The sequence below is a fragment of the Cygnus olor genome, chromosome 3, assembly GCF_009769625.2.
Source record: "Cygnus olor isolate bCygOlo1 chromosome 3, bCygOlo1.pri.v2, whole genome shotgun sequence".
In the NCBI taxonomy this organism is placed as follows: Eukaryota; Metazoa; Chordata; class Aves; order Anseriformes; family Anatidae; genus Cygnus; species Cygnus olor.
The window spans coordinates 104,717,201-104,731,332 of NC_049171.1; the positions used below are offsets into that span (position 1 = coordinate 104,717,201).

Consider the following 14,132-nt stretch of genomic DNA (forward strand, 5'->3'; position numbering starts at 1 on the left):
CCCAGGGGCACAAAACCCCTCGGGGGGGGAACAAAAGGGCGAGGCAGGGCCGGGAAGCCCCGGGCCGGCGGCGGGGCTGGCTTTGCTTCCCGGCCCACCTGCGGTCACACACACACACACACACACACACGCCTGCCCGGGACTTCTCCCCGTGACTAACAGTTTCTCCTCGTCGGCGGGGGCGGCTGCCTGCTGCCGACACCCCCTCCTCCCCCGACGGCCCGGGGCAGCGCCGTTTCGTCCCCTCTCCTGCACGACGGGACGGGCCACACCCGGGGCGCTCCCCTTGCCCGCCCCCGAGCGGTCCGGAAGAGGCTATATTTGGGCCGGGGCAGAGAAAGGGAGGGCGATGAGCTCGGGCTCGCCCTGCTCCATCCAGTTTCGCCCAGGTGCGGGGGGAGGGGGCGGTTTAACAACGCCTGGCTGCCGCCCTCTGCGCGTCTCAGGTGTAACCGGAGCCAGGGGGTGCGGCGCGGCCATCCCCTGCCGAACCTGTCGGGCGGCTCACATCGCTCTCCGCCGCGCACACAGCGCTCGCCCTCTCCCCAGTCCGCTCCTCCGAGGCTTTCCCCGGCCTTTCCGCGCCCCACCGCCGGCTGAAGCCATGGAGCCGCTCCGCGAGGCTGCGCTCCTGCTGCTGCTCTGTGCCGCTGCCTGCGCCCAGAACGGTGAGTGCCCGCACCGCACCCTCGGCCCGCCCCGAGCTTTCCCCGCTTCCCCAAACGGGGCTCTCGACCCCCGCGGACGACCCCGTTCGGTCTCCGCGGAGCCGCCCACGAGCCGGGGTGGTGGGCGCCCCGCTCCGCCCGGCCCCTGGCAGCGCCACAAAATGGCGCCCCCGCCGAGGCGGGGGGTGCCCGCGGGCGGGAAGGTGCCCGGCCGTCGCGTCCCTCTCCCCCGACGGCTCTCGCCCCGTCCGCGGGATGGCCACGGTTGGGGGTGCCCAGCTTCAAAAAAGGGCCGGCAGCCGGTCCTGGTGCTTCGAGAGGAAAGTTCTCGCCCTTCGCTGGGCTGTCGGGGTTGTTGAGGGTGTCTGGCGCCCCGGGCCCGACCGCCCCCGCCTGGTGAGGGGAGGCTGTGGCTCCCCTCCTCGCCCGCGGGGTCAGCCGCCGCCCCGCCTCGCCTTCGGGAGCATCCGCGCTCATGGCCGTATATCTCTTCCAGATTGTGTTTGTGAGAAGAATAAGCGTGTCACCGACTGCGTGTTGGTTAACGGCGTCTGCCAATGCAGCTCCATCGGCTCCGGTGTCACCGTGACCTGTGATACTCGTGAGTACAGCCCGTTTGTCCTCTGCGGGTTTTAACCTAGGAGTTCTCACTACTATGGGGGTGCTAAATAAAAGTGCCAGCTACGGTGTAAGGGGGTATGTGGACATGCGCAATGAGCTCCTGGCAAATTATGATAGCAAGGGAAAGAAAGATTCTTCCTGGTCTTCTAGGTCAACTGGCAATGAACAATGAGCATGTCTGATTCCTCCTGCGTAACTTGTGTGGATGTGTGTATGACTCCAATTCCCTGATTTCTGTTATTATCTGATGTTTGTCTAACGGAAAGGATTTCTCACATGTTAATTTTTTGCTTCCTTCTAAGCATATATTGTAACTCTTCCTATGAATCTAGGGGTGAAAGAATCTTTTCAAAGCCTTACATCTTGGTTTGAGGTAGCCTGTAAATCTTCCTCTGGGCGGAAGAAACCAAAACTGCCTGGACTTATGCATTTGGCTTCAGAAGCTGATATACTCCAAACTGTATTGACTTTATTCATTACCTACATCTTGCATATCTGATCTTCCTGTAATGGCTTCAAATACAGTTGCTTCTAAAGTAACCATGTCGTTTATGCTTTTGGAGTTTTGTTTAGTGCATGCGTGGTCTGAACTTGTAAAATGTGACTTTCTGGTTATTTTTAGTGACATCAAAATGCTTGTTGATGAAAGCAGAAGTAAAAAGCACAAAATCAGGTCGTCGGGAAAAACCAAAAGATGCATTTGAAGATACTGATGGTCTTTATGATCCTGAGTGTGAAAAAATGGTGTTTTCAAGGCAAAGCAGTGCAATGGAACCACCTGTTGGTGTGTGAATACAGCTGGTGTTAGAAGAACTGACAAACATGACACAGACTTGAAGTGCAATAAATTAGTCAGAACAACGTAAGTCTTTTCAGCAGGGTGTGCTGTGACCTAAAAGCCTTCCTGTATAAGGTTCTGCCTTACAGAGGATTTATCTGTGAGTGATACACTGGGACTGAATGAACATGGAGCAATAAGTACTTGTTTACTGCCTTTTCTTCCTTTGGAAACAGTGAGATTTGTGGGGAGAGGGGAGGATATATATATTTCCTCTCACTGCTTCACCCACCTCCACCCCCAAAAGGGGATGGGATTAGATTCTTGGTGTACACTGTTTATATGCACGTGTTTTTAAGAATATTCATTACTTCAGGTGGATCATCATTGAAATGAAACATGCTGAAAGAGAAACTCCTATAAACCCTGAGTCTCTGAAGAAGTAAGTGACCTAATGTACTTCTAAACAACTAAGTGTATAAAAGCATTGACATGTGTGAACTCATTTCTCTATAAGACTTCTTGTAAGTGACCTATAGGTCCTTCATAAAGCTTGCTTTAATTTTATTGGAAATTAACAGTTTATGTGGAAATGAATCACATTTCCACTTAAAATTGATTCTGCCTTTTAATCAAGTCAATAGTAAAGAAGATAATCAGGTGAAACTGCTCAAAAATTAAACTGACAAAGAGGGGAGGGACTTCAGAAAAGTAGGACAAAACATCAGGCTAGCTATATTTCTTGGCTTAAATAAAATTCTACCTATTGTCAAACGTAATATAACAAGGAAAATGTGCTTGTAGCTGTGAGGGTTTTTGCTTATTACAGTAGAAACTTCTGTTTCAGCATTTGTGAAATCTTAAAACTATATAAAGTCTTTTGATCTTCACCAGTGCAGTAATTGTTTGTTTTGCAGTAAGCCCAACTTCACTGTTGGGAATTAACAGAGCTCTAGTACCTCTTAATGAGTGCTGGGCCTGGCTGGGGTGGAGTTAATTTTCTTCGTATCAGCCAATAGTGCTGTGTTAGACTGGTCACCAAAACAGTGTTGATAAGAATCTTTTATAGTGTAAAGGTCTCCTCTGTCTCTCCCTCTGCTGCCTCATTGAGTAGGTTAGGGATGGGCAGGAGGTTGGGAGGGGAAACATCCAAGACAGCTGACCTGAATTGACCAACGAGATCCCAGATCATATAACATCATGCTCAGCAATAAATCAGGTTTGGAGAGGGTGGTTCCGAAGTAGCTATTGCTTGGAGACTGGCTGGCATAGCTGTCAGCCTAGGGTCAGTCTCCCACAAACAGACTGTGTGTGTTGTGGGGGAAATTGCTACTTATCTGTAAAGTGATGTGTAAAATAGTACTGCTTTTAATAGTTACGGTTCTAATATCCTTGTAGATTCTTCAAAGAAACAATTTCCAGACGTTATCTGCTGATGGGCGCTATATAGCCAATGTTGTGGTAAGAGGCACATAATTTTTAGTGAATTATTCACAAAATAAAACTTCAGTGACTTTGAAGTTCTTGTTGCATGTACAGATCTTAATGAAGGTTCGCAAAATAGTGTCGCTTATTGAATGCTAGCAAATGACTGTATCTGAATTTAAAAATTGCATGTCTGTCTTCCTAGTATAATGAATTTACTTTGCTCCATCAAAAATGCGGAATATGAATTGTTCTTTAAAAACTTTGCTTGAGAAGTACCATAAACTTGATTGAGAATGTTATCTCACAAGTCAGATTGTATTTTGCTGTGTATTTAGTAGTTGGGTCTAAATTAGCCCCTTTAATTCTATACTGTCTTCTTCCCCAGTATGAAAACCCTTACATTACTATTGATCTGAAGCAAAATTCCTCAGACAAATCTGCTGGAGAAGTGGATATAGCTGATGTGGCCTACTACTTTGAAAAAGATGTAAGTGTCATGGGTAGAGTCTTCCAAAGACTAAATATGTATTGTATCGCGTTTGATAGTCTTAGAATATTCTGGCAAAAGCAAGTTAAACTATTGTGATGCATAGAAGAATGCCTATTACAAGGTGAACTAGCAAGTCTCTTTTGCTATCTGTCCTTAGGTAAAAGGTGATTCCATCTTTCTTAATGACAGACTGAATGTCAGTATTGACAATGAAGTGGTACATCTTGAGAAGACAGTGGTCTACTATGTTGATGAAATAGCACCAGAGTTCTCCATGAAGTCTCTGACTCCTGGCGTCATTGCTGTCATTGTAAGTAATAGTAGCAATAGTTGCTGGAATTGTTGTTCTGGTAAGTTCTAACAAAGCTGCCAGGCAGAGTGGGTAACAGTGTAATTTGGGGAATAATATACTAAGGTAATTGGACTCTGACAAAGTCTTCAGCTGTAAACTAGCTTTTGTGGGTTTTCTTGAGACTCGGGAGTAGAGAGGAGTTAAAGGCGGACTGTCACTGGTTTGGGTTGTGACAGAAGGGTGTTGCATGGAAAACAAAGTATTAGGAAAACATTTAGGTGGAGGAAGTACCTGTCTTGCCTCCCGGTTTAAGGTAGTCAAGAGTGGCAGACAGCCTGTTAAATCTGGAAGGATGGGGAATGGGCAGTTTCAAGATCAGAGTGCCAACCAGATAAAGTTAAATGTAAATCAAGACTTAAATCGAACTTAATTAATCTGTCCTTCCCTTGCTCCTTCTTTCCTTACAGGTCCTCACACGAAGGAAGAAAGGGAAGTACGTGAAAGCAGAGGTAACTTTTGTTGATGGTATATAGGGGAAGTGGGGGGAGGTTGGTTAGAACCTAAACTTAGAAGTTTCTGCTGTAGGCTAATAGCTTGCTTTGGGTGCTTCAGATATGTTGGAGGGTGGGGGGGAGTGAAATTCTGTAACTAGTTTTGATCTCTGTATAGTTCACCATGTTGGCTCTGCCTGTTAGTTTCAAAGGCAACTGGCAATCTGATGCCTTTCCCAGGATTTGGGAAGGGGGAGATACTGGAGGCAAGTACTGTTTTTACATTTCTATAGCAAGGGCTGTGCAATCCACAGGAAGCACTGATAGTCTTGTTTTATTATGAAGATGTGGAGATCTTCAGGGGTCTTCAGCTTCTTCAACTGCAAGGGCCTTGGGGTTCCTATTGATGTGCTACTTTCCAATGGAATTGTGCTAAGGTGTATGGTGTTTCAGCCCTAGGTTCAGAGTATTTGTAGAGGAATCCAAATGCTGTAGCTGAATAGTCCAGTTGACAACTACCCCTTGCTAATGAAAATCTGGAATAAAGTTATTGATTTCTGGGTTCTCCTGTTAAGAAGTAGCACAAATGTTGATGTTCCTCAACCTATTTCCTCCTCCCCCAGGTAAAGGAAATGAATGAAATGCATAGAGGACTGAATGCATAACTAAATCAGCTGAATACCAAGTAAGATTCAACGAAGAAGAAAAAAACAGTGGAGGCATGGATCTTAAGAGTTAATATTCCTTGGATGGGGAGGCAATTGTGCTTGCTTAATGATTGTTAAACAAAGCCTAGACTGACAACCATGCTACTACTTTTACTATTTGTTGAGAGTTAAATCTTAAACATCTGATTTTATCAAGTCAAAGTTAACTACTACTCCCTGATTTTTGTAATGAAATGAGCTGTCAACTGCTGCTACTGGGCTTTTGGAGCATAAACTTTTAATGGTTGTTTTAACCTTGTGGGAGTTTTTTTTTTTGAAGACTTTTTTTTGTAGCCATGTCATGAATATTTGGCTCATGTATAAGTAACTGAACATGGCTTTGTTTTTATGGCTATTTGTACATATTTGAACTTACTGTAAGTTTTTTATGACAAACTAATAAAACCTTGAAAGGCTTCTAATTATTCCATGTTGAAATGATGATTTGGTAAACTATCATGCTTCTAAATTCAGTAGTGTAATGCTTAAAGCAAGCAATCTTAGAATAGGTGAAAATATTTTAGAAGCCCAAATAACAGCTATCTAATCTCTTGATAGCCTGATTCTTTTTCCTTAAAGTAAATTCTATGCTTTATTTTCCACTATTAATGTGCAACAGGAGTAAAATGATAATGTGGATTGATTGTATTAAAAAATAACATGCTCTGAACATAGTAATTTCAGGAACATGTAGATGCTCTTTCAAGTGGTATGTATTTATAATAAAACAAGCCTTTAATTGGGTAGGTTTTGGAGTGGGTATGTTGGCATCTGATCTCAGAGCTGGAAAAGAGCTAGAGCTCTTACACCATTCACAGACTGTTTCTGCTTTATTACTGTTTTCTGTCATGGAGTCTGACCAGACTTTAAAAGGCAATCTACTTCCCCAAGCTTAGCATAAAATAGTTTGCTTTGGCAGTCAATAATCCTATGTAATGTATACTAGCTAGCATGTAAATAGATGGTCCATCCAGCATCTTATTTATAAAGGAAATGCTGTAACTCCTGTTGCCAAAGAAATAATGAGATACAAGATAAGGAATGGAATGACAAATCTGTTTATTAATGCAATGTTTTGTTCCCCCTCCCTAAAACAGGAAAAGTAGGCTAAACTACATACTGTGTTCATAAAATTAAATGTGGAACATAGCCTATGAGAGAGCTTGTGTATGTCCACAACTTACAACAAGGAAGTTGACTATAATTATGTCACAGGTCACCAGTATACCTTCTGCTTTCAGACAACATGGTAGCTATCATATGCTTGTGTTAGTTACTGTGTTAGATGTTGAAAATACAGGCTTGTTACTGGTGGTGATCACTTCTAGGCTTCTATCATCTAGTGCTATGAACATACGGGCATGTACTGAGCTGCTGCAACCCATAGGTTTTGCCAAATTTGATAAGCAAGGCATTCTTATCAGTTTGCTCTGTCAAGCTGCTAGTCTTGCTAAGCACAAAAATCTAGTTGTAGGGATTTACAGGAGCGTCTTCACCCCTTTTGGTGGGCGCATTAGTTGGTGACAGTTCCTACAGGGCATTCTTTCTTTGCCAGTACATGCCACTCCCTTTCTTCCGTGGTGTAAAGGCGATCTGTTGAGCCATGCTAAATTTAATACAATTTTATAAGCTGTTTAATGAAGTCTAGTTTTCAGTAAGGTTGTCTTTTGTTGAGTCACGTGCAATCTTATATTTTCTTTAATGTCTACAATATGCCATCATTACCATGCCTCCCCATAGATATGCTAGTTTTTCCTCTCCTCCCTAGACTCCCCATCCCTTTTTCATGCTCTATTTTTGGCCTGTGGGATGGAAAGAGGTGCCATTGTGCTGTGGCTGAGCTGGTGCTACAAATGTGCTACTTGACCGGTATGTGCCTGCTGTGTGGCATGAATGTTGTCCCAGTTTGTTCAAAAACATTTTTCCTACAGTAGAGGAAGGCATTTTGATTTTTTTTCACAGAGTGATCCTACTGTGTCTGTTGCTAAAGTCATTACTATGGTACAAGCATGCTGCTGCTTACCTGAAAACGGCTGTTATTCACAACTGATTTAGTAGTAGGCTTTACCCTGGTTTCCTATCCTAAGTACTTTTATTGATCTCTATAGGTTTTTGTTTTGTCCTGTTTTGTTTAGTAAGCATGACTTGTAATGCAGCTGCATAGGAGTGTATGTGTATGGAGAAATGGAAAAAAAATAAGGGTAAAAAGAGGTGTTCTGCTGTGTATTATAGCCTTCTGTATCTAGAGAAGGCTAATGTACTGAATTTAATTAAAAAAAAAAGCCAATATCACTGTGGTGGTTTTACTCTGGTAGACAGCTGAGCTATGCTATGACTGCTCTCTCACTCCCCCACCTCAAAGAGAAAGAGGGAAAAATAAGATAAAAGGGCTCAAGGGTTGAGATAAGGACAGGGACATAACTCAACATTATCTTCACGGGCAAAACAAATTCAGCATAGGGAAATAGAGAAATTTATTACTTGTTACTAACAAGCTAAAGCAGTGAGAAAGAAAAACTAAGAACACCTTCCCCCGTCCACCTTCTTTCACCTCCCCCTGAGCAGCAAGGGGGAGTGGGGGCTGCGGTCAGTCCCTAATGCTTTATCTCTACCACTCCTTCACGTTTACTCCCTGCCCCTGCTCCACGTGGGGTCCCTCCCACGGGATGCCGTCCTTCCCGAACTGAGCCTGCGGGGCTGCCCACAGGCAGCAGCTCTTCAGGAACTGCTCCCACACGGCTCCGTACCACGGGGTCCATCCCCCAGGAGCAAACTGCTCCAGCACGGGTCTCCCACATGTGGGCAGCAGCTCCCCCCACCCCCTGCTCCTGCGTGGGCTCCTCTCCACGGGCTGCAGCTCCGGCCCGGGCCTGCTCCTGCGGGCTCTCCATGGGCCGCAGCCTCCTCCAGGCACATCCACCTGCTCCACCGGGGGCTCCTCCACGGGCTGCAGCATGGAGATCTGCTCCGTGTGGGACCCATGGGCTGCAGGGGACAGCCTGCTCCACCAGGGGCCTCTCCACAGGCCGCAGGGAACTTCTGCTGTGTGCCTGGAGCACCTCCTGCCCCCTGCTGCACTCACCTTGGGGTCTGCAGGGCTGCTTCTCACTCCTCCCTCTCCCAGCTGCTGTTGCCCAGTATTTTTCTTTTCTCTTTCTTCAATCTGCTCTCACAGAGGCATAAACAACATTGTTATTGCTCGGCTCTGGGCAGCAGCAAGTCCCTTTTGGAGCTGGCTGAAACTGGCCATATCTAACATGGGGCAATTTCTGAATTCTTCTCACAGAAGCCACCCCAGCAGCTCCCCGCTACCAAACCTTGCCACATAAACCCACGACAATCAGATGTCAACTCTCTACATAGGCATATGATGTTTCTTTACAGAGCACTTTTGAACTGCTGGCAAAATTGTTATGGGAAAATGCTAAGATATTAAATAGCAAAATATTAAGCATTCTTTATTGCAATACTTCAAAAGTTTCAGCAAAGTTAAAAAGCAATTTTGTATTGCATCTGGTTTTGACAAGGTAATATTTTAATACTTTTATGTGCTTAATTCATTAACTTCCTTCAGTAAAGAGCATGTTTCCTAAATCTAAAGTTCTACACAATGTTTGATACCACATTCCTTCTCTTTTAATGTACAGACATAAAGGCCAACTGTGATTTTAAATAATTTGAGGATGAACAAAAGAGATATTTATCTCAGTTTGTATGTACAACATGGGAAAATAGTGCTTGTATAGGCAGGTGCAGATCTATTACTTTCTTATGAGTTTGCTAGTATGCATTTATATATGTAATATATTAACATTATTATTATTGCTGAGCAAAATTAAATGTTTATGCAAAACTAATGAGAGACTTTTTTAGAAGAGGACATGCAAATAACAGGCTTGAGAAAACATGACCAATAAAGGTCATAAAAATTTCTTACAAAGACGTAAGTAATCCCTAAGCATAGTTTCCACGACTACAAAGTGAAAGCACGGTGTTGAGTATGTAGGGTCTGTTGTGATAGTATGCCTGTTACCCTCTCAACAACCACCTAATAAATGTGGTAAGACAAATAGCACTGTTCCTGAAACGTGTATTTGCATCTTTACCTTTTGGATGTTGATTGCCATAAGACAGAGGCTTTGAATTACAGACTGCTTGAAATAGCCCTGCAAAAAAAATCTAGGTAACTAAAAATGCTAGTAGCTCTGCTGCCACAACTTTACAACTGATTCTGAATTTTATCAACTTCATTGTGAGACTGCAGTTTGGCATTACAAAGATCCATTGTTAGGCATGCAGGTAGTCAGGCATGCTGTAGGGAGGCTCACATATAGGGAATAGTGGGTTCATCTCCACGGGAGTTTTATGGACTTTGCTAAAATCCTTCTTTGTTCTTATTTCTTAGTGCAATGGCAGACATACAAGGGGAGGTGGTAGATAAAGGAGGTGATGTATAATGTTAAAGGCAACACTTATCAAGTTACAGCATGTAAAAACTTGATACATTTAAGATGTTTTTGTTTTCCCTCTGTTAAGCCCTAAATGCACTGCAGAATCCTTACACATGCAGGTGACTGCAAAGTAGAGGGATGGCTGTGGCAAGTTGGTCTGAATAAAAAACTGCATACAAGAAAGTTAAAAGGTCCTTTACAAGGTAACAGCCACATTTTCTGTTTTCCAGCTTACATTAACTAACTATTCTTATCCCGTTAATATTATCTTAAACCTCTGTTGCACTGTATGTGTGCACATGTGTACCAGTCACAAATTTCCTGGTGACAACCCTAGAAATTCAAAAGCATTATTGCTGCCACTGATCACCGTTGAATACTAATTAACTGTTAGTGAAACAGGATTTATTTTTTTAGTGTTTAAAGGGCATACATTTTCTTAACTGAAAAAAAAAGATGAAGATTTCTGTGTACGCTCATTATGCATAAAAAGGCAACAAAAGTAATGAAGGTCTAGATTTGCACACATTTACCATCCACCACGTGCCTAACAGTTACACGCATCTTCTCGTTCTCATCCCTCCTGGTCTGCAAGAGAAAGCAGCAAATTTTCTGCTAGCTATAGCATGAGGAAGCACCACCCTTCCTAATAGGTTGATGGTCTGCACTCAGACTTGTGTGGATCAGCCAGTGTGCAGAACAGGTGGGTTAAAGAAATAGCCAAAGCTCAGAGGAAATGTGACTGATCCAGTGAAATATTGAAGATGAGATGTCATGGCATAAAGGTTTCTCATGAACTGTGCTCACCACAAAGAACGCTAGTGGCAGGTTTAGGTGGTGGCTTTCTGTAAATGGGAGACTGCAGTTCAGCAGAGCTGCCTGGAGCAAACTGCTGAAGGAGGAGTGTAACCAGCCCTGAAGAGTGAGAATGAAGCACTTCAACACACAGCAATTACAGCTTAACAGGCATTATTATCTCTTTTGAAGGTGGTAATGAGGTCCCTTGAGCTCATCTCCTCTCCAAATGTTCATAAAGTATGGTTTTGTTTTGTTTTGTTTTTGTTTTTGTTTTTGTTTTAATCTTCTTGTGCCATCATCTGCCTTATCCATATTCATCAGTATGTACAAAGAGAAGTAATCCCATCTATTTTGGGCTAATGTGGTTTTTCACCTCACTTATGAATGCCTTTCAGAAGGCTGCCTGTTGTGTTTGCTGAATGATAGTTATTTAGGCCTAATTTTTCTATGTGAGCACAGCCTCAAGTAAACAATTTTGGTGCAGGTGAATATCAGGCTAGGTGGTTTAGCTCTTCTGAAAATAAGTTTTGGAAAAGTATACTTACACATACTGAAAATAAATCCAATTGCCCCTCAAGAAAGATGCTGATTTTATAATTGTTCAGGACATAAGAGGAAGATTTGGAGCTACAGCAAAGCTGTCAAAGTTCTAGTAACATACTTGCAGCAATGCCACCACATTTATAACTGAAAATGGGTCTCCAATTGTCTTATTAATTGAATTGAAGTAGTCATCTGTACCATAACCTGATGAAGACCAGGTGGAATGGGAGGGACAGGGCCTAGGGGTGTCACTGTGAAGGGGGACTGCGAGAGGGCAAGCCCCCAGCTGAGGGGTGTGGGTGAGAAGGTGGCCCCAGGGGAAGAAAGCGACAGTCCTCACCATGCTGTGTGACATCCTAGTACTGCTGGGTGGCGATAGTGTGAGGCCCTGGGGCGATGCTGCAGGTGTGTGCGTGTGTGAAGCTGAAACAGACCCTTGGGCGGCAGATGGGGTGGGAAGCACTGAGGTACCAGAGCACGGGCTGCATTAGCTTTTAGGAGGAAAATCTGAGGAGAGTGTTGGTGTGAGGAAAGCTGTTATCTCAGGGGTATGGTGCTGGTGTTTGGGTCAGGAAGGCCGAGGTGCCCCTGAGGGGATGGGCAGCTCAGGTGACGCTGTGCAGGAACAGGACAGAGGGGGATTGTGGTGGGAGATGCTTAAGTGCTTCTTGGGAGGGAACAGCCAGGGACTGGCGGGATGGACGAGGGAGAGAGGTGAGGTGGGAGAAACTAATGTAGGGTGGAAAGATGGGAGGAAAGCAGTGGGAAGCAAACAATGGCAGTCAGAAACAGAAGGGATATGGACACATGCAAGAAATGCTAAGGCATTTATTCAATTCTAAGATGTGTTTTGACTGTAGGCGATAAGATGCAGATAACTGAACTGGGGCATAAGAATCATGATGTGGAACTGAGGAAAAAACAAAAAAACAAACAAAAAAACAATAAAAGCAATGCCAAACATCCAAGTGATTTCTTTACGGCCCGGGTGCGCTCGGGGCCCCCGGACACCACCTTGCCCGGCGTTTTAGCGCAGCGCCAGGCCCCAGCAGCGCTCTGCGCGCAGCAGCCCCCTGCAGGCAGGGCCGGGACCTGAGCGGCGCTGACGGCGGCGCGGTGCGGCCGGTCGCGGCGCCCCGCAGCCGCCATCCCCTCAGCGGCCTCTGGGTCCGGCGGGGAGGCCGTGACGTGCTGCAAGAGCCGGGCGGCGATTGGCTGCCGGCGGTGGGGCGCGTGCGCCGCTGGCGGAGCGTGCGTGCGTGGTGGCGGTTGGCGGGAGCAGCAGGAGCAGCAGGAGCAGGGGTAGCAGCAGCAGCAGCCAGCAGCAGCAGCCATGGCGGTGGAGGCGCCGCGGGACGCGGTGTGGCCGGAGGGCGCGGGCGCCGAGGCGGGCTTCGTGCGTGCTGTGCTGTCGCTGCCCGAGAAGCCCGACACCACCGTGCGCTTCTTCGAGCGCGGCGACTACTACACGGCGCACGGCGCGGACGCGCGGCTGGCCGCCAGAAGCTCTTCCGCACCCGCGCCGTCATCCGGCAGCTGGCGGGCGCCGCGGTGCGTCAGGGCCGGGCGGGGGGGGCTCGGGCTGCCGGCCCGTTCCGTTGGGTCCGTTGGGGTCCGTCCCGGCCCGTTCCGCCCGGTTTGGAGGCCGGGGGCCGCTCGGTGGCCCAGGAGCGTGGCCTCCTCGCGGCCTGGGCGCTTCTGGCCTCGCTACTCGGAGGTGGCGGCCTGCTGAAGGCCGCAGCGTGTGGTGCTGTTCCCTGGGCTGGCAGGAGTGGGAAGGAAGGCGATAAGAGGTCTCCAGGTTTTTGTGTCTGATCTGGTTCGCTGCTGCTTCAAAGCAAGCGTAAATAAATGCGAATCTTTTTATTTTCCAACTTCTCGCTGCTTTGAAATGATAATTATTAGTCGCTCCGAGTAGGGTGTATGGGACAGATAATGTAGGAAAGGATCTACAGCAGACAGCGTGCTTCTGTTACACACCTCTCTTTGTTTACACACACCTCTCCCCATAACCCTCACACTGCACAACCGTCAGATGCGGATGACTAGTTGGACACAATAAACACCATTATTAACATTAGAGCACTGTCAGATTTCCATTTGTGGAGATGATTCCGTGACATTTTCTGCGATAGCTAAGGACTCATATACTTGTGCAGGTGACAAATTGGTTAACAACAGTGAGATTCACCTGTACGATGTCTCCATTCTTAGGTGGTTGACTCATGATGGCCTGCAGCAGTGAATAACATTTAATTATGTATTGCTTAAGATTTTCTCTTGTGCCTGCCCCTTGTTGCTTTTTTATTTATCTCTTCATGAAATAACTAATAAGAAGGTAGAGCTTTCAGACAACAGATGTAAGAGCATTTAGATAAAAGCATTTTGTCAGAAGAGGCAAACCTTAGTATTATCTTAAGGAGCTTAATGTTGCAAAGTTATATGGTGTATACTTTCTCATGCTTAACGTTAATCAGTTGAATATTGAGTTTTTATGTTTCATGGGTTTTACATACTTTTCAATATCAGAGTAACGTCTACCACAAAGGCTGTTAGCTCTGTTTCTTGGGGATTTTGATTACAGAAAATAAATGTGAACATGTTATTTGGGCATCTAATAAGACTTTTATTTTTTTCCCCTAGGAAATCAGAAACTTGAAAGTGTTGTGCTTAGTAAAATGAACTTTGAATCATTTGTGAGAGATCTGCTCCTGGTTCGTCATTACAGAGTTGAAGTTTACAAGAATAAAGCAGGGAGTAAATCTGTCAAAGAAAATGACTGGTATCTAGCATACAAGGTACAAATTTCTACCTTTTTTTTTTTTTTTTTTTTTTTACAGATGTGTGTGTGGGGGAAATTACTGT

General features: G+C 45.4%; 2 protein-coding genes across 2 annotated transcripts in view; both read left to right on the plus strand.

Moving 5' to 3' along the window:
- Positions 1-216: 216 nt before the first annotated feature.
- Positions 217-6,153, plus strand: EPCAM (epithelial cell adhesion molecule). Its single transcript, XM_040550732.1, is given in 12 exon segments — positions 217-668; positions 1,165-1,269; positions 1,912-2,025; positions 2,028-2,151; positions 2,444-2,509; positions 3,466-3,497; positions 3,500-3,528; positions 3,881-3,982; positions 4,143-4,297; positions 4,299-4,335; positions 4,745-4,786; positions 5,392-6,153. Coding segments are annotated over 12 exon segments (1,167 nt in total). The 5' UTR covers positions 217-349; the 3' UTR covers positions 5,434-6,153.
- Positions 6,154-12,514: 6,361 nt separating this feature from the next.
- The window catches only part of MSH2 (mutS homolog 2), a 35,258-nt gene continuing 33,640 nt past the window's right edge, over positions 12,515-14,132 (plus strand). Inside the window, 3 exon segments of the mRNA XM_040550734.1 lie at positions 12,515-12,769; positions 12,772-12,818; positions 13,910-14,065. Of these exon segments, the coding sequence (XP_040406668.1) occupies positions 12,601-12,769; positions 12,772-12,818; positions 13,910-14,065 (372 nt within the window). The 5' untranslated portion in view covers positions 12,515-12,600.